The sequence below is a fragment of the Thyridium curvatum genome (genome assembly GCF_004353045.1).
Source record: "Thyridium curvatum strain D216 chromosome Unknown NODE_156_length_24445_cov_71.413480, whole genome shotgun sequence".
Classification (NCBI taxonomy): Eukaryota; Fungi; Ascomycota; class Sordariomycetes; order Thyridiales; family Thyridiaceae; genus Thyridium; species Thyridium curvatum.
Window position 1 is genome coordinate 565 of NW_022156911.1, and position 23,741 is coordinate 24,305.

General features: G+C 49.1%; 5 protein-coding genes across 5 annotated transcripts; all 5 read left to right on the forward strand.

Annotated features, from left to right (window-relative positions):
- Positions 1 to 6,173: 6,173 nt before the first annotated feature.
- E0L32_012333 (uncharacterized protein) lies at positions 6,174 to 6,949 on the forward strand (the record flags this gene model as incomplete). The annotated part of the gene is made up of 3 exons (XM_031135162.1): positions 6,174 to 6,200; positions 6,254 to 6,789; positions 6,880 to 6,949. The coding sequence occupies 3 exons, from the start codon at positions 6,174 to 6,176 to the stop codon at positions 6,947 to 6,949; spliced, it is 633 nt and encodes a 210-aa protein (XP_030998720.1).
- Positions 6,950 to 8,707: 1,758 nt separating this feature from the next.
- On the forward strand, positions 8,708 to 11,685 carry E0L32_012334 (uncharacterized protein; the record flags this gene model as incomplete). The annotated part of the gene is made up of 5 exons (XM_031135163.1): positions 8,708 to 9,116; positions 9,179 to 9,321; positions 9,379 to 9,925; positions 9,992 to 10,425; positions 10,486 to 11,685. The coding sequence occupies 5 exons, from the start codon at positions 8,708 to 8,710 to the stop codon at positions 11,683 to 11,685; spliced, it is 2,733 nt and encodes a 910-aa protein (XP_030998721.1).
- Positions 11,686 to 12,785: 1,100 nt separating this feature from the next.
- On the forward strand, positions 12,786 to 13,139 carry E0L32_012335 (uncharacterized protein; the record flags this gene model as incomplete). Its single annotated transcript, XM_031135164.1, has 2 exons — positions 12,786 to 12,920; positions 12,987 to 13,139. 2 exons carry the CDS (start codon positions 12,786 to 12,788, stop codon positions 13,137 to 13,139), a joined length of 288 nt encoding a protein of 95 aa, XP_030998722.1.
- A 1,767-nt stretch (positions 13,140 to 14,906) lies between these two features.
- On the forward strand, positions 14,907 to 16,085 carry E0L32_012336 (uncharacterized protein; the record flags this gene model as incomplete). The annotated part of the gene is made up of 1 exon (XM_031135165.1): positions 14,907 to 16,085. One exon carries the CDS (start codon positions 14,907 to 14,909, stop codon positions 16,083 to 16,085), a length of 1,179 nt encoding a protein of 392 aa, XP_030998723.1.
- Positions 16,086 to 19,661: 3,576 nt separating this feature from the next.
- E0L32_012337 (uncharacterized protein) lies at positions 19,662 to 22,626 on the forward strand (the record flags this gene model as incomplete). The annotated part of the gene is made up of 2 exons (XM_031135166.1): positions 19,662 to 20,436; positions 20,501 to 22,626. The coding sequence occupies 2 exons, from the start codon at positions 19,662 to 19,664 to the stop codon at positions 22,624 to 22,626; spliced, it is 2,901 nt and encodes a 966-aa protein (XP_030998724.1).
- Positions 22,627 to 23,741: the final 1,115 nt, after the last annotated feature.

A 23,741-nucleotide genomic window follows, 5' to 3' on the forward strand; every position in this document is an offset into this window, starting at 1 on the left:
GTTGAATATATCTCTTCCTAAGATTTTTCTTAAGGTACTTTTTCAGCTTACTTAGTTATAATTTATTTAGTCTATAGATTTTCTAAAATTTCAGCTATATCCTTAGTTTAAGAGGTATCTTATAGTTATAGTATAAGTATAGCAGTAGTCCTATTTCTAATTCCTTCTAGAATAGTTTGCTATACTAATAGTACTCTTCTAGTATTATTATAATCTCTTTAGACATATCCTTCTTTAGGTATAATAGTGCTCTATAGGTTTATAACTTATATATATCCTATCTTTAAGAAGCAGTAGAGGCTAAGTCCTTCTTTAATCATTTCTAATTAGACCTTATTATCTAGATTAGCTGGCCAGTAAACCAATTAATAGTAGGGTTATACTTCTATAACTATAGTAGTTCTAATATTATATTATATCCTGCTATATTAATAATATCTAAAGTAATTAATATTTTCTTAGAGTTAACTATAATAGAGATTTATGACATCTCTTAATTAATAATTCCTCTATTATACTAGACTGGTTTCTCTTCTACTATATATAATTTATAGAGGTCTTTTTTATAAGCCTATAATATATTAAGTTTATTTATTATCTATAATAATATAAAGTTTTTCTAAGCTCTACTATCTATTAGTACAGTAGTCTTATATCCTCTAAGCTATATTTTCACTATAAATAGTGATAGGTTGAAGGTCACTCTTAGATCCTTTACCTTTTTACTATTTATTTAGCTCCCTAATAATAGTATTTATTATTTTTTAATACATACTAACTAGTAGCTTCTTTATATACTAGTCATCTTATTTTCACTTATTTCTTTAGGGTGAATATCTCACCCTAAGTAAGTATTAGGGTGTTAGAGATACTTTCTCTTACTCTCTATATCTACTACTATATCTAACTATATTAGAGATACACTTACTCTTTTCTAGCTTCTTCTTATAATTCCTATTATTAATACTATAACTCTAGTTTCCTAAGTTAATAAATTTTACATATTATTATAGTATAATTAATTATTACTCTCTATCTAAGTATATAGTTAACTAAGTAGTTAAGTCTTATTTATAGGACAGCATACCCTTTTACTATATCTTAATAGAAAATCTCCTAATACTCTAGATCTTCTTCTAAATATATATATAGTAGGAATTCTTTCTATTATCTAGGTATAAATTAGTGCTTTAGTTTCTTTACTAGATGCCTTAAGTATTTATTAAACATATATATAGACTATAAAATCTAGTTATATTATTTATTCTTATAATATAGTTATAGATCCTCCTAGTCTTATATAACCTCTCTTCTTCCTCCTACTACTACTTAGTAAGAAGTTATTCCTAGGAGTATAATAACTATCTATTCTCTACTTAGGGCTAGTTGTTATTAAGTAGCTATTATTTATCTATATTTCTTATTATTACTTTCTAGTAGAGGAGTGAATAGGTTTTCCCTCTAGTCTTCTTTTTCTTTAAGCTATACCTATATTCACTTATTATTATCTTCTATAGCTACTAAGTATATATCTCTATCCTATATAAATTCAGGTCTCTTATCTAAGTCGTCCCTAGATCTAATCCTATTTATTTCTAGTAGAGTATTATTTCATTCCTTTAGTCTAAGTAGTTTCTTTCTAGATAACCCTCTTTTTCCTATAGCAACAACCCTTAGTTATCCTATAGCTTTTAGAAACCATCCTAAGGCTTCCTTATCTTAGATATATATTAGATAAGCATTATTATAGTATGTTATTTAGTGCTTATTATTATAGTCAGTCTTCTAAGCTATATTTACTTATTATATAGGCTTAGGTATTTTCCCTTACTTTTTCTATTAGTAGTTATAGGTAAAGTGTCTCTTCTTATTATAGTTATAATAGATCTTATTATCATTCTATTTTATAGTATTAAGTTCTATAGGTCCTATATACTATATAGATCTCTAGGCTGTAGTATCTTTTACTTATACTATTTTTCTTCCTTAATTAAGAATCCTTAGATAATATACCTACTATTACTATCCCCTATATTCTATCTATTATTTATAAAGTTAGTTATTAATCTAGACTGTAATTATAATATACTATATAAACTCCTTAGATCAGTCTATTTTAGTGAGTTTGTCTTTAACTTCTACCTTTAGCTCAGTATAAAATATAACTATTAGTAGTTTATCTTCCTATTTAAGAGAACTTAAAACCTATCTAAACCTAATAATATAGCTAGATATAGATCCTATTTATTAGAGTGCTATTAACTATTATTTTACTATTTATTCCTTATCTAGATCTCTAAAAGCTACCTTAATAGCTTTCTTAAATATAGTAAAGCCTCCTATAAAGATAGCTTAAGCCTTAGGGTCTCTATTATTCTTTAGATATTCTAAGTAGTTCCTCTATATAGGTTTAAACTAGATAAGGGCTTCTTCTTTAAGCTAAGTTATTATAAAGAGTATCTAATCATCTAGATATAGGAAGTTAGGTTTATACTTCATAAGATATCCTCTATACTAAGTAAGGAATCCTTAGAGACCTTTCTTACTCCCTCTATATATTAGTAGAACTTTATACTTCATACTCTAGGTACCTCCTGCCTATAAGGCCTATACTAGAGCGGAAAGTCACTAGATTTCAGTACTAGCTTATTCTATTATAAATAAGGGTGTGTTATTAGTAGATTAAGATCCTAATATAGTTTCTATAAGTATTACTTAGAGTGCAATCTACTAACTAAATAAGAGTATTTAATATATAATAATCCTTAATTCTAAGAGGTAAGATTACTTTATAGAACTAGAGGTATATAGGTTTATATAAGCAGTTAATAATAGATACTGCTAAGCAATAGTAGTTGACTTAATTATAGCTAAGATAGCTTTACTTAAAGATACTTTATTAAATAAGATACTTTAAATACTAGAGAGCTATTTAGGATAGGTATCTAAGGGTAGTTATATATCTATATATATAGACAATAGATCGTGATGGCTCACGGTGATCTATTGCGATCCCTTATAGAGGATCACTGTGATCTATGGTGATAGATCACTAGAGTCCTAAGCGATCCAGTGGTCTATATGTTTTCTGCCTATCTTATCTTCTCTGACCGCCTTAGGAGGTGCCCCCGCAGTAACTGCGGTTGGTTTTGTGACACTTGGCTAGCTAAAATACTAAGCCTACATAGGGCGCACTTTCCGGTCCCACACAAGCCCTGATATAAGCATTAATTATATAGATAAATACTATGATATAATGTTATATCTAGTTCTAAAATGCTGAAAACATACCTAGGCACATCCTTATTTACAACAATAAATTTATAATTACAGAAGGCTTTCTGAACACATATATATTTCACAAGGGAAGACGATGACTGGGATGGTAATTTAGGCGGGCACCAGCGCAGAGGCCGGTCAACAAATGTCTTATTATTTATTCCCCCCGACAACCCAACCAACACCGAACCACTATCCTTACACCTCAACACAGAATGGAAACCGAACGAAACTCCAGGTCCAGAGAACAGGTCTAAGGGTAGCAACGACGAGCGCATTGACAAGCTGGCACATGTCCGTCTGCCATTCGGCAGGGCTTCGGGAGGCCATCCGCATGCACGAAAATGCACCGGACAGGCGGGACTCCGTGGCCAGGACATAGTGCCAGGGCGCCGTTAGTACATGCCTTGTGACTCTCATTCTCTCTCCTGGTCGCGAATCGTCCGTGCTCGATTCCGTTGATGCAGCCGGTCTGGCCGGGCTGATTGGCCCCATTCCCACAGCGATGTGAGAATGGGCTATCAACGGGTCGAGATCCAATCTCGTCGGAAGGTTTTGCCGACAAGTTTTGCCAATTGTCGTCCGATGGGTCTTGCAAGAAAGCAAGGAGGCGAACGACTGTCACCTTACGTAACACGCGGTTGCTGTGCAAACCGGTCGTCTCAGTGACATCGATCGTAGTCCTCCTTGTCATCCAGCAAGAACCCACCGGAACTTGCTCCCCCATCTCCTCTGCCACGAACTCTCCCAGCTTTCTGCACCAGTGCTGCTAGCACTGGCCATTTCGTCGATTCGATGTCTTTGGCAGGCGAACCAGACCCTGCCCAGGAACCCCAAAGATTGGGTGGTCCTCCGGCAAAGCATCAAAGAGACGCGAAAGCGTCTCTTTAATGTGCTGTTGGACACCGTATGTCTGAGGGGTGGGCGAGGCGGCTGGATCGATCGAATCGACACTGGGATGTTGTTCTGTCGGCAGTGAAGTGGGTGAGGGCGAAACTTGTCTTGGTGAGGATGGTGGTGGTGGTGGTTGGGCTGAAGTAAAGGGGGGCGGGGAAAAAACTAAATCTACCCGGTAGCCTTCATGTCAGCAGCCCGATACACCAGCCAGTGAGATGATATGAAGCTGAGAAACTTACCCCGACCGTCCGGCCCTAGGGCCCGGGCCCGCTTGGCGGGAGGAGGAGGTGGCGGCGATGGGGCGGGGCGGCGGGCCGAGAAAGACATTTTATTTTTTTGCTCTTGAGAAGAATAGGCTGGGGAACAAATAGATCCAAGCTCGTTTTATACGGGACAGCAATGATATCGTGCCTGTCCTCGCCGCCTTGTCTCTTTCTTGTCTTGTCATCCTTCCTTCCTATGTTACCATACATTCGTCATCTACTGATTTAGAGAGCAGGAAGAAATGATGTAAGAGGCAACTCCTAATCCCTTCTCGTTCAATTGAAGGAGAGAGTAGAGTAGCTCTTGTTTCCTGCCTCTTCTTAATCGAATGAAGGGCAGAGAAACTGCGCTGCATCAAAAATGACCATAGGAAATTGTCAAGGTGGGGATCAATCGAATTCGTTGAGATGTCTAATTCAAAAGGACTAAGGGGCTCCGGCATTCAGGGGCTCCGGCCCTCCACATACTAAATTTGTCCTGGGGTTGTTCCTAGAGGACCAGCCCATCCTGACAGAAATGAATCACACAGTAGAGTTTAGCTGCAGAGGCGGCCGAGCCCTCTTTTGCGAGAGAAGGCACCACAAGCCCCAATCTATTGTAGTTGCGGTACGACAAACGCCGACTTTGGGGTTACACAGCACGGGTGGGCCGGGCATCCACACGAGTTGGGCCGGGCCAAGATGAACGCCCGGTGTTGGTTACGTCGGTCGACAAGGGCGAGGTTTGAGCGGTCGGCATATCAGAGACAGCAGATGGAAATGCGCGGGGGGGCGACTGAGGCTGTGTTGGTTGACCCGGTTCTGTGAGCAAGATCGGTGGGACGAGATGCTCAAAGTCGTCTAGCAGGGTGTCGGTGGCGCGGAGAGTGACCGAGTGACACTTGCTTGCTTAAAACACAAGACACAAGAGAAGGGGGAAGGCCTGATGCGGATGAACAATTCAGAGCACATAATATCCATATCTCGGACTCTTCAAGCACCCGCACGATGAAATCTCCTGCCCATCCTCTCCGCCCTATCTCTTTCCCGTGTCTGCCATGCATTTGCCACTCTTGCTCGAACGCTTGAGTGCCCTTCGCCAGAAACCTCATCTCTCTTTCCTGTGCAGGAGGGAAGAGGCAAGAGGCAAGCGTGGAAGTTACATAATTAATATTTCTCTCCTTCTAATAAATAGCATGTCTTCTTCCAAAGCAGTGGTATGATGCTTGTCTCCGGCTCCCTTGTCATCTTGGTACTACCCGGGTAGGTAGGTAGCTAGGCTTTACGATTCTTTCGCTCGGCGTAAGCTACACGTTATGGGTAGTAGTGCTCAACTCCTTTACCCATCCGTCTTAGGTAGTTGGATAACTCTTACAAGTCCTAGAGGAAGCAAACCTAAGTCGCTTCTTCTAACACTGCCTGGCATGCTTTCTCTTGTTTGCCTTGAGCGCGGTGTCAGTTCTTGGCTGCATCTGGTGCAGTGTAGGTGGTTCAACGTGATGTCAAGAGTTGGCGCTAGCCAATCTCCATTCGTTCATACATGTACGAACCTTAGGTAATGTACCTAATCTCCACCCGCGTCATCCCCACCTGCTTGCACTTTGCCCACCTTCGCGTTCCGCAGAGCATCACTTGACGCGCTTTGCAACACTCCTCCCACCGATTGACCAACTTTGAGCGCCAATCTGGCCAAGGCAAATCACTCTTTTACCTCCATCTGTATCTCGCGCATCCTCGAGGCGGCAAGAAGACACGATGTATGGGGACCTGGCGAACAAGCTTGTATGTGGTGATGCTGGCCACCTCGCGAGCATCGATTGTTAACATGATTACAGGTCCACCACGCGAAGAGGACACAGAACCTGTCTCACCTGCCTCCTTATCAAACCGAGATTGTGCGCGGCGTCACCAAGGAGGTTCGCGACCTAGACCAAGATGTTGCGCGACTTCTAGAACCCTTCAACGACTCATTCGACCCCGACGGTAATCAATCCACAGCATGCACCCTGCTCGTCAATCATCTGGCGATGAGGCGGAACAAACGCTGCCTCCTGGCATACCATCGCACGAGGGCGAACAAATTGGAAGAGCTTGTCTGGAGTGGCGCCGATCTCCTGGACCTTTCTGGGCAGCAGGTCAGGGACGCTGGTACGGAGGGAGAAGGCATGCAATCAGCCAACGAGGGAGAGGCTGAAACGAGCAGCCTCAGCCCGCAAGAGGAGGATTACGTGCGACAATATGGGGATCTTTTAGCCGCACTGAAGGGGCAGTGGACTGATATTGATCTGACGGGGAGCTTGGATCCGCCAAGGGACCTCTTTATCGACGTGCGGGTTTTGAAAGATGCGGGCGAGATTCAGACCGAATACGGGTGAGTTTCCTCCACGAGCAATGGTTCATATTGGTTGGGCTGCACAAGAATACTAACTTCAAGAAGTGCTATTACACTGAGCAAAAACAGTCAGTTCTACGTGCGACAAGGCGACGTCGAGCGTTTGATCGGCCAAGGATATCTGCAAAAGTTAAGCTGAGGCACCACGATCGATAACCCCGAAGCAGCCAAACGAGCACATGCCTTGTTGTCGATAACTTTGACTCCGTGGCCGATCCGAAGCCGACTCCATGAACCGCGTGCACTCTCCTAAAGTCCGCTACATCCCGCGTCTGTGGAAATGACACTGAGGTGGATTTGTGCCATTCCTACGGTCAATACATAAACTAGCTCGGTATGTGTAGTACGGTGCAGTACTTGAAACAGTCCTAGAAGCTGGTTCACAAGAACCAATGTACGCTAACACCTCCGTGAGGGCTTTGCAGCAAGGGCTAAGATAGTCCGTACAGCTGAGCCGAGGTGGATGTGAAGAAGCAATACCCGGATGGGGTTGACAGGAGAGGGCGGCGGGAGGATGCCTATCCGTCCTGCTGTCTGCCGCATATGCAGACACAATTCAAGAGAGTGGGCACAGCAATTTGTGACTCGGTGTTAGTGCTGGATCGAAATGATGTTGGTGCACCATACGTGGTTGCCATGTTGACGCCATTCTCCTCCGGCACACAGTGATTAATGGCGAGTGTGCCATCGACTGATGTCCAAACGAGCTTCCAAGGTTGCTTGCAGTAATTCAGACCAATTGATGGGTAGGTGGAATGATGTAACAGTTTTACCTTATCTACTTGCATGCATAGATACGCGTACTTACGCCTGGAATTGACATCAATTATCATCTACTTGTATGCGCGCGCACGAGCGGGGCTGATAATGATTGATGCATGGAGATTGCCGCTAAGCCAATGCCGAGCCTTGGATAAGCTGCCGCTCATCTTGCTCCGCACCTGCTCCGCACCTAGCCTAGCTTTGTCAATGGGCAAATCTTGCTTGGCCATGACTTCAGAGTGTGTATCGCCAGAACGAAGCTCGGCCCAACGGCCTTCTTCTCCCTGAGTCTTCTGTGCAGGCGTGACAAGGAGCCAACTTGCTGCCGTCCTGCATTCGTTCTCGCACTTTGACATCGTTGAACCTATTGTCTCTGCTCAATTGACGAGTCTGCCATTGCGCCATACCACGTTGTGGTCACATCACTATCGTGATGCTGTCGCCATAGTCTGCACCACCCACTGCTTTCTTCTTGTCGACCGACGATTCCCTCTGATCGATTGGCTGCTTTCCCCAACTCGCCATGTCCTCGCCAGCCTTTAGCTTCTCCCCGTGGAGGAGACGGGGCTCTTCTGTTCACTCCAGCGACAGAGGAACGGAAGATCCTCCGACAAATCAACAGACTGCACCTGCTCCTCCTGGCCAGCCACAAGCACTGGATTCGAGGCTGTTGTCTTCTTCAATATCTTCGGCTGCTCATAGGGAACCAATCAGGTCTTTCATTCAGGGAAGCTTTCGGGAATATCATGGTATTTACCACCTAACCTGAGTCCCCTCACAATCTGACTGTCTAACATGCCCTGGAACAGTGCCGGTCGAGAGTGTACAACAACATGCGCGTTCAGTCCGCGAAGATACGGCAGAACTAGCCACGTACCAACTGTCTGACCACGCCGAAAGACGAAGCCCTTCCTTCTTAAGCCGCCAACGCTCCCTATCTTTGAGTAGTGGGCGGATTGGCCCTGGCTACGACCATGTTTTTGAAGATGACGATTCCTCAATACCTCAGGATGCAGGTTCGGACACGATACCAGAAGTCTCGGAGCCGCCATCACCAGAAGATACCGGAGCGGCTGGAGGCGAGGTTGGGCCGTCGCTCCTGGCGCACATGCTCCGGCAATCCCCTCCCAGCGCAATGGAGACTGCTACCCAACACGACATAGTGGAACAACGTGATGATCATTCAACAGTCAGAGAGCGTCGCTTGAAGAAGGCTAGCATACCTAGTGCAAGTAGCAATCAGGATATGACAGAAACGACGCCTCTACTGGGTTCACTGTCCCCAGAAACCCAACCAGCAAATGGTGAATACCATCTCGACCTCGAAGGTCAAAAAGCTCGGGTCCCCAGGAGGATAGCACGAGCCGTGGCACAACTCTGCAAGCGCGTCGGTCCTCCCTTTGTGGCCATGACCAGGAGTGTCAAGGATCCGAAGCTTTACTCTCGCCGGTCGTTGTGGGAGAATGGGATCGTTGCACCAGTTGCCTGCCTCCCGGCAGTCATTGTGGGCTTGTTGCTCAACATACTAGACGCATTATCATATGGTAAGGGCCGGTGCAGGGTCCGATGAGACTTCATTTCCTACCTGCTAACCCGCCTTTTCTAGGCATGATACTTTTCCCTTTGGGAAATCCTATATTTGCCCACCTCGGCTCCGCCGGTATTTCTATTTTCTACGTCAGCACGATCGTTGCCCAATTAACCTTCTCGTGCGGAAGCGTTTTCAGGGGTGGCGTAGGCTCGGAACTTGTAAGCCACTGCTCGTCAGTCAGATAGTCAACGGACACTCACCTTTTTGTGCTCTAGATCGAAGTGGTGCCGTTCTTTCACAGTATGGCCGCCAAAATCACCGCTTCTGTTGGAGAGGACAACCCGGAGGCCGTCATTGCAACCACAATTGTTGCCTATGCCTTGAGTTCCATGCTGACTGGCACCGTTTTCTATTGCATGGGTAAATTCAAGTTCGGGTACCTGGTTGGCTTCATTCCTCGACATATCCTCATCGGCTGCATTGGCGGTGTTGGCTGGTTTCTTGTGGCCACCGGCTTCGAGGTCAGCGCCCGAATCGAAGGGAGCCTAGAGTACAATCTGGACACTCTTTACAAACTCATGAGTTCAGAGACAATCCCGTTGTGGGTCACGCCACTCTGTCTAGCTATTGTTCTCTTCTGGGGGCAAAAACGGACGAACAACAAGTACTTTTTGCCACTATACATTATTGCTATCCCCATCATCTTCTACTTCTTCGTCCTTTCATTGGATGCATTAGACACGAACACCTTGCGGGATGGAGGCTGGATATTTGAGGGCCCACCGGCCGGTGAGCCGTGGTGGTACTTTTATACGTTGTATCGTAAGTCCCCCTCTTGCCTTTGACAGCCCCAGCGCAGAAACATGATGACTGAAAGTAAATGGCCAGAATTCAACAAAGTTCAGTGGGCGGCTCTGCTAGAGACAGTCCCGGCTATGTTCGCATTAACCTTCTTTGGCATCCTCCACGTTCCTATCAATGTCCCGGCATTGGCTCTCAACACAGGGGAAGATCACGCGGACTTGGACCGAGAGCTGAAGCTGCATGGCTACTCGAACTTTTTGTCAGGCGCTTGCGGAAGCATTCAAAATTACCTAGTCTATGCGAATACTGTCTTCTTCATGCGATCGGGTGGCGACAGCCGTTTGGCAGGGTTCGAATTGGCCGCGCTGACATTCGGCGTCATGACCATCGGGCCAGCTCTGATCGGCTACATCCCCATAATGATGGTGGGCTGTCTCATATTCGACCTGGGCTTTGAGCTATTGTTAGAAGCGGTTTGGCAGCCACGAAAGAAGTTTAAGTTGCCCGAATATGTCACGGTTAGTTTTGATACATTGTGCGATCTGTGGCCACGAACATTGCTAACGGATTGTCTTTAGGTAATCGCCATCGTGCTCATCATGGGCATTTACGACTTTGTAGTCGGTATCGGGGTGGGTATCTTGCTTGCCTTCGTGTCCATGATATTACAGACCTCGAGGGTCTCGGCAATCCGAACAGCCTACTCTGGGGAGATTGTCAATTCGACAGTGAGAAGAAACCCTTCACAACAGCACTACCTGAAACAGGTCGGCAAACAAATTCAAATCATCAAATTGGCCGGCTATCTGTTCTTCGGGACTATTGTGGGAGTAGAGAACAGAATTCGCTCGTTGATCGCTGAAGAGACATTCTCCCACCGACCGATCAGATACTTGATACTAGACCTCCATCAAGTCACGGGACTCGACTATTCCGCGGGCGAGGCTTTCAACACAATCAGTCGATTGTTAGACGGCAAAGGCATTCACCTCGTGCTTAGTGGGCTCGACGACGAGTGCAGTCTTGCACGGGATCTCCGCGCTGTTGGTCTTGGCGACGGGGGGATTGATGTTAGCTTCCTTCCTAACCTTAATTCCGCCCTTGAAAGCTGCGAGAATGAGCTCCTCAAAACATTCTATGCCAGCCAGGAGGCGTTGAGAGTATCACGACTGGGACAAGCTGTCAGCCTCGATGTTCCGTCCAAGCCTGACCAGCTTCCGTCCGGCGACCTGCTAGCTAGTTCGCCGCGTCTCAATCAGCTCCAGGAGGCTGCCAAAGTGTCTTTGAACAAAGCCGAAGTCTTGCGTCTTTCGCGCTGGCAGAATTTCAAAGAACCGTTACGTCTAATCTTGCAGATTTTCCAGGATCTGAGCGACAAGAACGAGGACTTCTGGTTCCGCGCGGTCGGCTATTTTGTGCGCAAAGAGTGTGCGTCTGGCTCGATACTATTCCGTCGAGGCGAGCCAGCTGATGGATTCTACCTTATCGAGAAGGGCATTTTACGGGCGGACTACGATCTGCCACATGGCCAGTATTTCCATGAAAGCATTGTGGCCGGCACGACATGTGGCGAATTGCCCTTCTTCTCGGAGACGACTCGAACCGCGACCGCATGCGCCGAATTGGATTGTGTTGTCTGGGTTCTCAACAACGAGTCCTGGAAACGACTGCAGACTGACGATCCGGATGTAGCTCAGGAGCTGTTGAAGATTGGCCTGAAACTCACGGCTGAGCGCATGAATACTGTACCCGCCTCGACAATGTTAATGGCGGAATAGGAATAAAGTGGCCTCGTTGGGCAGCCATCGGCGTGATACTGTATAAGCGGACAAAGGCGATGGGATTTTGTAATCATTTGTCCTACAAAGGTGGCTAGAGCAAACCATACGCCCGCTGTCGAGAATTTGACGAACATAGTTGGGTCGTAGCGTGGAATAGACTAATGTATGGCTGCACTGTGCATGCTTGATTTGTGACTTGCACCCTCTTCAAAGTTACCACTTCTGTGACGATCGTAAGTCGTATTTGGACTCTGGCGTTGTCAGCAGTCCACAACCCTGTCCACCTGCCTCTCCTCCTGAGTTAACGGCATCAGCATGGCCTCGCGTCAACACTGTCTGAATACTCTGACCCCGGCCGGGCTGTTTAGTTTTGTGGGATCAGTGATTGGAAGTGGTAGGCAATACATGACAGTTTCACACATAAGAGACTTGGCATTGTTGAAGCTAGTGACGAAGGTGTGTCTCTGGTTACAGACATCCATACTATTTCTGAGTTCACTAGCTGGTATCTTTCCTATTGCCAGCCTGAAACTTAGAAATTCCTACTGCACCACAATCTGGACACTTCCATGGGCAAACTCGTTTGAAAACGCCTAGGGACTGGCCGAGTAGCAGTTCCTCAGCAAAGAGTACGTCAACGAATCTAGTAAAGATGATGAAGTCGATACGGGTTAAGGAAGGCAAGGATGATGACTCTCGTGCAACTGGGTTTGTCAATCAGTCATTGGCATATAGCCGGCAATACCTGTCTAGTCTTTACCCCTTGTATCACTGTTGCAGTATATAGGTGCAAAGGAGCATGGGATTTTGATGGGGTGGTCAGTGTGCACTATCGCCTCGGCCTGATATTGTATCACCTGGGGGATAGAGCACACTTCGCAGCGATTCTCCGAACTCAAATTTCTCCAACCGACAAGAATCATACCACACCATTTTTGACCCTACATTTTCAATTTTGAGCCAAGGTGCCAGCGCGGTTTAGTCAAGCATGCCATAGCTGGCTAATCCTCCGAACTCTATGTCAGGGATTTCACAAGAGCTCGAGCAAGCAAAACGCAAGTGCGAAATATAAGGTAACCTCAATAGAAATATCAACAATGGTCGAAGAGGAAACATCATCATCATCCTCGTCGTCCTCGTCGTCCTCGTCGTCAGAGTGGCGTGAGTCGTCAGGCGAAGAACCAGAAAGTGAAGATTCGGTATCAACGGCTGAGGTCATCTCCGAGTCCACTGTAGGTGAGATGTACAGTGTTCTCTCCGTCCCTAACAAAGAATCTGACATATGAAACTGCTATTAGGCACTGCATATCGAGGCTACTAGGCATAAATTTATGTTCCCAGTGGCTGCACAGGAATTCATTGAGCTTGAACTCAAGATCGTCCCAGACTGCTACTGCCTCAACACCATTCTAGCCCCTTCCAAGGCTGGTGGCTATGTTCAGCTGTCATAGGGTGGCGCTAACAAGTTTTGTGTGTTGGGGGAAATGTTGGGTTGGGCAAAGGGGATCATTATATCACTGGGCGCAAATGAGCAGATTTCTCATCTGTGTGGTAACCCCAAATGCTGCATTCCGGCGCATGTCATCAAAGAGACAGCACAACAGAATAACGCCCGCAAAAACTGCATGGTGTGGGTCAACTGCCCACATGACGACTGCGAATTGAAGATTTTGGTGTGCCCTCATAGGCCTCGCTGCATCAAGTATTGCGAAGGTTTCGAGACGTGGGATGAATTTTTACGAAGTGGAATTCACTAATGATATTGTTTTATCTACAAACAAGTAGTTGCTGCTTAAGGGAAAGTGCATAATTCTAAGTGGATGTAGTCTCTCTGATGTTTGATGGACCTCCAACTGTAGACTCTCAGTTTCCAGGTTTCGACCCCCTAACGAACCTGGAGGTAAGCGCCACATGTCCCTCGAGATCCCCATTTAGGATACGAGCGTCTGGAGGTGGCTGAGATACATATGCCGGACACGTACGTTGGAGATGGCTACAAGCAGAGTGCCAAGGCGGCTACGGCCGCTAACATGTATCAAGATCGACACTCCCTATCCCATTCTCGACCTCATCCAACCTCCCTGTGGTAACCGCTTCCTGTGCGAAGAGTCGTTCTAGATACAATTATGATCATACTGACCTCGTATACCGGCTGTCACGGCTTGCGATCATATTGTGCACGCCTTGGAAATTGTGACTTGAGACCGCTCATATTCCTGGCTAGGAAGCCTGAAAGACAAGGCGGATTAACAACGCGAGGAGCAATTGCTCGCCACTGGTACTGGACAGGAACAACCATGATCATGCTTGTTAGGTATCCGTGATAAGAGGTGAAAGTACGACATGATGTATTACTCCCCTGGGGCAACTGCCATCGGAAGGACTAATGAGAGCTCTTCTGTTGTGTTAATGTCCCAGTGGAGTTGTTCAACCCCTGGGACAAGGACCATATAATCTTGATAAGCACAATACATCGTCTCCTATGATAGCCCTTTAAACGCCGCAACTGCAGTCACATGATTCCCAGTTATCTCCCACTAGTAGGAGTGGCAGAGACAGGGATCTACAGGGATCTCGATCACTGAAGAGGGCAATCAGTGCACATGACTGCAGTTGCGGCGTCTAAAGGGATAAAGCACTGGCTAGTGGTCCTATATTGATAATCTTCGAGACGAAAATGATTGAACGAGATGTCTGGTATTTCCCTATACTTAGATGAGTCTGATACGGGACCATTCCAGCTAGGGATTTCCTCATTTGTCATCACCTGTGCTCCGTTGACAGATAGTGTGCAAGGTTTCGTGAACCATCAAACAACAGAGTCGTGAAGTGTCTCTTGCTTAGAGATGTGGACCCTACTAAGTAGACAGTGAAAACATTTCTGTATCCACAATCAGTCTCTACTAATGGGCATTGCCTGACAGTAAGGATGGGAATGAGCGAGCAGAAGACTTTAGAAGCCGGTTGGGTTGATAATGCATTCGATGTGATTGGTGTCTAGGACGAGGCTTCGTTCTCGTGCACGGACCATGTCTGGCGACAGTGGCGCTCGCTCAAAGGGCGCAGTCCGAAGGGCGTACATTGATTACTTAATACACTAGTCGTCAACTTGTCATTCTCGAGATGCAAGGTAATAAAACACTTCGATAAACGCCTCAAGGCTGCTGTGCTCGTCGCACCGAACTGCCACTTTCTTACGACACCATCATGTCAATGTCATGAGTCTTCGCTCGATACTCGGTGGCTCAAGGATCAAGAAGCGTAAACAAGGGGCTGGAAGTCACCCGCAAACTGCCTCTGCCTCATGGCACGCCTCCCTTCCTCGCACCAAGGCAGCGGCGGCTGTTCAGCCCAAGTTGAAAGGCGGCCGCGCTGATGAGGACCTCTTCGGCGACAAACTTGACGATGTGGGATTGATACAATGTCTATCCACTGACCTTTCCCTGCGCGATGTGCCGCAGGTCATGCGGCATGTTCGCAATCGCATGTTCGACCCCGTTCCTGAGCGTGCCAGCGGCATGAACTCGACCCGCACTGCCGAGGTGCTGAATTTTCGGCGCAATCTCCCGCCCATCTCGACAACTGCACACCTTCACGCAATCCTCCCCCGGCCTTCTGTGACCGATCGCGAAATAGCAGAGCTGACCCGCGCTGGCATCGTGCGCAAAATCGTCGTTCCGCGCCGTGGTGCCGCTGGAGAGGCGCTGGTCGAGATGGCGGATATCGAGCGTCTGATACAAACGGCGCAAACATTGGGACCCGCGACAAAAGATGCGTTTCTTGAATGGCTGAGGGAGAGTCCAACCTCGCAGAGGCTGCCCCGGGGAAGGTTAGATGCAAAGGTGGCCGATGAGCTTGTGCGCGCTGGTTTCCTCACATCCAGCATCCAGGGGACAGGTGCCTCCGAGGGTCTGTTCGCGCGGCCAGAGGATCGCACGACGTTTATGAGTCTTGAGACGGTGGCGCGGGCAGCCTCCGGCTCGGTGGGTGCTGTCGGTGGCCAGGGTGCTGTTCATGCTGCGGGCGGATCTGGAAACCGTGCCAGAGGAGAAGCAGATCTCGGCGATTTGTCCCTGGCCATCCCCGGCAATGGAGCATTCATCAAGTTGGTTTCGTCGGCCCTTGATCAATTGACAGCCATTCTCTCGAGGTGCGCTTATCGCGAGGCGCCCGAGGTTTTGCTTCGTGAAAAATGGGACGGCGGCGTTGTGCGAGACGCGCAAGAAGAAGCTAGGAGATCGCGCGGCGAATTCAGCGGCATTCTCCCCGGCCGGACGAGGAAGTGGAAGACGTTTCACGGCCTCAACTTTGACTGGCTTCTGGCGGAGGCTGTGGGCTCCGGATTGGTTGAAGTGTTTCAAACGCGAACTGTTGGACGAGGTGTGAGGTTACTCTGATTGTCTTGCTTTCCAACACATGTACGTAACATGCATAGCAGCACCGGTCCTTGTCGGTACGAATCCAAGGACATGGGAATTGCTTCTTTTGTCTCCCTTCGCCTCCTTGACTCCGATTGCACCGGAGGGAGGCACAGTACTCCAGAGCTAAACCACACCATAATGAGTTGCCGTTGACCATTCCGGTGTCTAGAAGATCTTCTTGCTTCCTCTTTCCATCCCAGGTTTCATCATACAAAGATCGCCGAGCAAGCTGAGGTCAGTGTTTCTGCCGCGTCCCAACGCCGTGGAACAAGGTTTCAGTTGTATCAGGCAGGTACCAAATTGAACTTGATAATCTTAAGCTTGGCACCATATGGCGTAGGAACTTTCCCTTTCAACCGTACCCTATTCGTCCTATCTGCTGGGACCTGGTTCATATCATTGGCGCAGCCACAGATGCATGTCTGTACCGAGCACAGACGCCGTGTGCTTCAGGTAAGCAGACCTAGCACGGCTGGGGTTGAACCGGCAGATCATGATACCGCTGCCAGGATCTAGCCATTGTTTCTCTGTTAGAAGCATACGAAGTAAGTGTGCTCCGAACCCTCTGATTAAACTTAGTCTTGTCGAGGACATCAGTGTCGAATAATTCCATCACGGAAGTTGTTCCGACTCCTGCCTTGCATTGATTCAGATGTTTCGGCCCATGTCGATGTTGGGGCGACCCTGTATTACTCAATCCTTCTAAGGATGTAACAGTAGCAGTCACCGGAGCCGCCGCAAAGTTCGAGGAGAGCCACTCACTCGAGGGCCTCCTGGGGGACTGAAGCTAGTCATCGATGAACAAGAATCCGATGATAAGTTGAGTTCGTCAATCGGTGAACAGTCAAACTTCTATACAGCCAACAACGTGCGGAGGAGGTGAATGTATGTGAAGCAGGAAAACGGCCAGCCCGAGTTTCTCGCTGTCCGGAACAGCAACGTACTCCGTACGTACGTACAAGTACAAGCATTGGCACAAGGATCAGGAGCAGGGATTACGACAGGGATTTATCCCCACACAGGGACAATGTGAAATGAAGTCGTCCGGTCATCCAGAGCCCACCATGGCCGCTAGGCTTCTTCCGCCTTGTCCTAGTTCGTAAGGGGACGTGGTGTGGGAGCTGGATGGAAGCCAAGTAATAGTTAGCTGCTTCTCCCCTGCATGCATACATTCATTTGATTTGTTCCTTGCATGAACTCTTTCCCGCGCCTGTACAAGTACGAAGTACGGAATACGGAGTATCCTCTCGCGCCCTCTGGTGTCCTATTAACGCGGCATACCCAGGTAGGCAAACCTAATATAAGCCTAGTTCCAGTGTCTGTCTGCCTGCCTCAGCCATGATAAGCTCTTGCGATAGCTGATCGGTAACCACTGAATGGCGGCGATCCTGCTTTGCTTCTAATGCCTCCAATCTCAAGCCAATGGCCTTTGGAAAGCTTGACGTGAACAGTAGATCCGTTCAGTGTACTGTACTGATGCAAGGAAGTAATACCCTGCCTCGCTACGTATCCATGCTGATATATGTCCTTCTTGAGGTCATGCGTTGACTCTCAGCTACGTACATGTACATACAAGTACACCTACCAGGTACAATACTGTGTGCTGAAATGTGATTGAGCAAGGGTATCGCCCGAGGGGGTCCAGCCACCTTGTCAAATTGCTTCTGGCAAAAGGGGTAATGGCGCAGCCCATCTCTCTTGGCTTGATGCAGCTATGAGTGTGTGTGATAGTGACAACAGCATTGATATTCTTGGCTGGCTGGATTGAGTGGATGTACCTAAGATCAAGATCAATTGGACAATGCTAGAATCGAGCACTGACTTTCTGGGGATGTTGACGCAAGCTGGAGAACTTGTCGGGATGGCTGATTGACTTGCGCACCGACGCATCCCAGGGATACAATTTCCCGCCCTCTGCATGTAGGGCATGATGAGCTATGGAAGAAAACGGCCGAGTGTCTAGACTACTTGTATGGGCAAACGAATAAGCTTGCGCGAGTATTTGTTATTTGGGTGAAGTGCAAGGAAAAGTCCCTGAAAAGATCCACGGGGTGGCTGTTCAAACACTTGATGAATCGATGTAACTACACATGTATGGATACACTCGTTGATGCATCTTAGTGGCGAACGCGGGGGATGCCCTTGTTTCTGCACCGTTAGGTTGACTTTGATGTGCTTCGACTCCAGGATTCCCCCCGAGTCACACCCGACCTGCACTCTACACCACCCACGACCCCTTGGCAGGCAAAGTCGATACTTGCATTCCATTGTTGTGTCTGCCGCACCGTTCATCAACTAGCGTGAGTTTGCCCCTTTTCCCTTCACCGGGCTAGTACCACTTTGGTGTCCCCCCTGACTTTATCTCAGCCGGCTTGGACACCACCAACGGCCGAATTTGACAGGCCGGTAACTTCCTGCCCACACATGGAGCGAGTGGCCTGGCACGTTGGTTAGGTCGTCCGTGTCGGCTGTCATTGGAACCCTTCCCGCCTGCTAGCACCACCTGGGCACCTACCATCCCGCGCATCGACCCGCATTGGCCCTGTGCAGGAGGTCGCTAGTAGCCCCCAGAACAGCGCGGGAGTTGAGTACAGCACTTCACCTCAGTGCTGCAGCCCTTCAACCTCGTCAAGGCCATTCTATCGTTGTTCCCCAAATCCACCCCGTCCAGCAACCTTGGACCTTTTCGCTTCCAACCTCTGCCTCCTTCTGGCTTCACCACAGCTTCCGTTCCCACTGTTCCGTGCATTGGTCACGCCCATCGTTCTTCCATTCCTTTGTTTTGCTTCTTTTCCTGCGGACTTAGCGACTCATCCAGCGCTCCGGCTTATCTCACGATCCCTACGCACACTCTCCTTGCTCAGGTTACCAAAAACCACCATCTCCTTTTCGCCCTACCTACCTTATCCTTGATACTACCGCGAACGCGCAACCTGACCTCTACGCCTGTTGCTGGTGCCATTATACGAAGTATCTCTGCTTCTCAATTTGGGTCGGTACCAGATTTTCTATGCAGAAGCAGAGCGAACTTCCTGGGCCTCTCGCGAACCCGAGCTGTGAAGATCGCGAGATTGGGCTCACAATCCCCGGTGATACAACGACAGGCGACTTGGTCAGTACACGCACCCCCAACTCTTTGACTTGGCTCCGTCGTCATCTCAGAGTCTTCCTATTACCCTGCCGATTTCTTAGGCCGCCAGATTATATGCTAACAGAAGCGCCGTACCAACAGGTGACTTGCAGATCCCACCCGTCGTCATTGCTCTCGCTCTCCCACTGAGCACCTACGATAGTCCTAGTACAGTGGAAGCCGAGATTCTGTCCAGAACGACCAGTTCCCCGGCCGATCTGTCTGCGCATAACAAAATTCAAGAAGGTGTGCCGCCCAAGGCACGCGACGCCCTTCCTTGGAGTATTCCCGACCCCTGCTGGTACCATATCGTCCTGGCACTGATGGGCACATCGATCTCTTGACGCCCTGGTCTACTTGTTAGGGCTTCTGACCTTGAACGAAGCGCGCTCTCGATTGTCAGCTAGGACACAACATTCGCAATGACGACAGCCATTCCCCGGGCTTCCCGTCCAGCCAACGGGCCGCCCACTACAGCTTTGCCTGCATTACCGGTCCCCAAAACCCGACAGTCCACCGGTACAGCCACGTTAGCTGCAGGATCTGGAGCGACAACCACCCCACGAAGTGGCCTACGAGCGCCGTCTACTTCATGCCTTCCCTCGAGCGCCTCGGCAGGTTCCCTTCCTCAACCGCGGTCCGCAACAGGGATCAACGGGGCGGGTAAGACATTGCGGAAAACGGTCAGCATCAACTCATTCCCACAGCCTCCGAGGACGGAGGGGCGTGTCGCAAGTCTCCCTCCAAGTCCTCTTTCCGGCGGCGCCTCGACCCGCAAGCTCAAAACTCCCACTACTCCCAACTACCACCTTAGTAACACGCCTAGCTTGTTGAATGGTACTGGTGATGGGAAACTGGTTGCTCGTGCAGCAGGCACGCGCAGCTCTGACGGTCTCTTCAGTGTGGCCTCACCGCCCCAGAGTCGAAGCTCCTCGGCGCAGGACTCATATTCAACATCGGCCACACAGTATGACGAGATCGGGGATCTGCCATCATCGACCAACGCAGCGAGTACAGACGGCAGTAACAGCAAGCGAGCTTCCAAGCTGGACGGCAAGGGAAACGTGGTCGTCAGTGTGCGAGTTCGTCCCGATGCGGGAGGCAGCGATCACGCAAAGACCGAGGGAGAATGGCTGGTGGAAGGTCGCAAGTCGTTGATAGCATATCGAGGCAAGGAGGGCGGTGATTATTACTACGGTGAGTCTTGTTGCAAAAACAGCAGAGGTGTTGAGCACCAGGATTCATACTAACGCACAATCAGACAACGTTTTCACGACCCATGATAACAACTCAAGAGTATACGACCACATAGCAAAACGGCTGGTTCGACGCGTGATGGAGGGCTACCACGGCACTGTTTTTGCGTACGGCATGACTGGTACGGGCAAGACGTTCTCTATGCAGGGAACAGCATCCTCGCCAGGTGTGATACCCCTCGCCATCACCGATATTTTCTCATACATCCGTGAGACGCCCTCCCGGGAGTTTCTACTGCGAGTCAGTTATCTGGAAATCTACAATGAGAAGATCCACGATCTCCTCAGTATGCCGACCGGCGCGAGCATAGGAGTGGCCCAGCAAGAGGAGATCAAACTTCGCGAAGACAGCAAGCGTGGGGTTTATGCTAGCCCGCTCAAGGAAGAGATTGTGCAAAGCCCGACCCAGCTGTTGCGCGTGATCGCGCGCGGCGATCAAGCCCGGCGAACAGCAAGCACACAGTTCAACTCCCGAAGTTCGCGAAGTCACGCTGTCGTGCAAATTGTCGTGGAGAGCCGAGAGCGTGTTCCGGGGAGTGGCTCGGGTAGCGAAAACAAGCGCTCTGGTATGCTGCCTGGTGGGGTTCGAGTATCAACCTTGAGTCTGATCGACCTTGCCGGCTCGGAAAAGGCTGCGGAGACCAAGGAGCGTCGGACAGAGGGCTCTCACATCAACAAGAGTCTGCTCACCTTGGGGACAGTTATCGCTAAGCTTTCTGGTGACAAGGAGAAGGAAGGGAAACCTGGCGACAAGGACGGCAAGCACCTCCCGTACCGCGACAGCAAGTTGACTCGGCTCTTGCAGGGCGCTCTGTCTGGAAATTCCCTTGTCAGTATCCTTTGTACAATCCAGATTGGTTCAGCTGGAAGTGTTGCGACGTCGAATAGTCACACGGCCGAGACCTTGAACACGCTCAAGTTCGCCTCCCGGGCCAAGAACAATATCGTCAGCCATGCCAAGCGAGCCGAGGAGGCACTGGGAAGCGGCGGTGACGGCGGTGCTCGGGTTCTACTTGAGCGTTACCGTATGGAGATTCTCGAACTGAGATCCCAACTCGACACCCAGGCAAAATCTAACACCAAGAAGGAAGAGGATGAAGAAAAGGCGAGCCTTCTGGAGGTTGAGAAGGCTCGGGAGAAGGAGGCTGAATACCGCCACGAAGAGCAGATGCTCGAGATGCAACTGGCGCGCACTGCCCTCAAGGAGCGCATAGATCATCTCAACCGCCTTATCCTCAGTTCGAAGTCCATCGGCGTGAATAGCGGAGGGTCATACAGCTCGCTTGGTATGCATCCGAGATCTTCTCTGGTTTCTGTTCGGTCCGCCGCTACGACGACGGGTACTATCAGCGGGCGATCAGCTATCGAGAGAACCACCTCGATGACGTCCTCGTCTTCGACAATCGGCCGACGGACCAGCAGCCAGAGGCTATCTGGTGGTGCAGAACTCCCTGCCGTAGACGATGAGGATAGCGCCGGCGAGTTTGGAGACGGGACCGCTTCTTTGACCGCCCAAAATGAGGCGCTGCAAGCCGATCTGGCCGATAAAAACAGATACATCGCCACGCTGGAAAAGCGCCTGCTGCAAGCTCGCCGTGCGAGTTCGTCCCGAGCCTCGGTCGGCCTTGGCGGCGCCGGGAAGGGAATTATGGTCGGCGAAGACCACAGCGTTTCTGCTGTGATCAAAGAGAAGGATGAAGAGATTGCGGAGCTCCGTGCGAAGCTGGAGGACAAGGACAGGATGCTGGCTGCCCTGCGGACCGCCGCGAGGTCTCGTGATAACGCCGACCGAGTCGAATCGAGATCGGAGGTTCGGACGTCTTTGATTCTTGATCACCCTCCATCTCCGGCTCCGACAATGCCTGCCCCGAGCCCTGCGCCCTCACTCATCCGTCAAGTCTCATATCTGCGCAAGCGTACGAGGAGTGTTGATGAGATGAGCAAGATGCTCGACGAGATGATCCAGGATAGAGTCGAAAGCGGACAGATCGTGCGCGGAAATCGTGGTAGTGTTCGTGTCGCAAATGACCGCAAGACAGACGCAACCGGAGAGCCCGTGGCGCGTCCCGACACACTACAGCGAAGTACCTCCCTTGGGGAGTCTTCTCCGGTGGCAAATCTTGAGGCATGATCCAGACTTCCTTCGCTTGAACTATACCTGATGGAGTAGAAGGACTGGTTGGCAGTCGGGCTGGGAACTACCGGCCTTTTTGTTTTCTCGAGTGTGGTTTTTATTTCTTCTTTCCTATTTGGCTGTTTAGGAGTTAGGGGACAGGGTTTCTACTTCTGGGCTGGCCGACTTATACCCATACCATTTATTCATCTTCGTGTGGGATTGTTCTTCAATTGGCCAATATTGACTGAGCATCCAGTAATTATCTTCTTTGGTCGAGCGATGGGGATGGCATGCCATCTCAAGGTTGTATGATAGACTGCACGGTCGCTGGACCTTGGGGCGAGGTTTCTGGCAGAATTTGACTTGATGAGTGTACATGGGAGAGTTGTTGGTCGTGATACGTTTGAGAGCGCTGATTGTGATCGTTCTTGTTTAACGGAGAGTACAGCTTTCATCTACGCACAGTAGAAGTTTCCATACCACACAACATTGTGCTCGTGGATCTGGGTCTCTTTGAGATTGGCCCTGAATTACACCAAACTTGACGATTTTGACGACTTGCTCGCAGGTACAACATGAGCTCCCGCTCGAGGCGGGAGGCTGCATTCCGGTCTACGTGCTGTCGCTCCTCTGCTGCTCACAAATGGTTTCACAAGTGACCATGCTTCAGGGCGAAGGGCAGGAGAAAGAGGTACGGAGTACTCCGCACATGCAAAGGAGAGCCAGGGCGGCTGGCCATGAGGTGAGAGGCATTGCTTGCAAGGCTGCGAACTGGCTTCGTCACCATTTACAGTAGATGGCTAGCTGCGTTATCTTCAGCTTCTTGCTGCCTTCGCGGATGTTTCCCATGTCGTCGGATAATGCTAGGCAGGTCGAGGTAGCATCCGAGGGATCTCATAGGCGTACCAATCCGTTGGAAAAACCCGCCTACAAGCCAGGCCGGAGCAGGCGATCTCTCCAGTTGGTGAAGCTTGGCTTGTTTCAGATCTACAGGGGTATTGCATGTCGATCGTTTTCAGCGCCACGGTTCCATCGAATCAATTGAATGCTTGAGGCCCAAAATTCAGGGTCCATCCAAATTGCAGCCTGCCGAGTGACTCCGGAATGACTCTGGTTTGCGCCCGATGCGC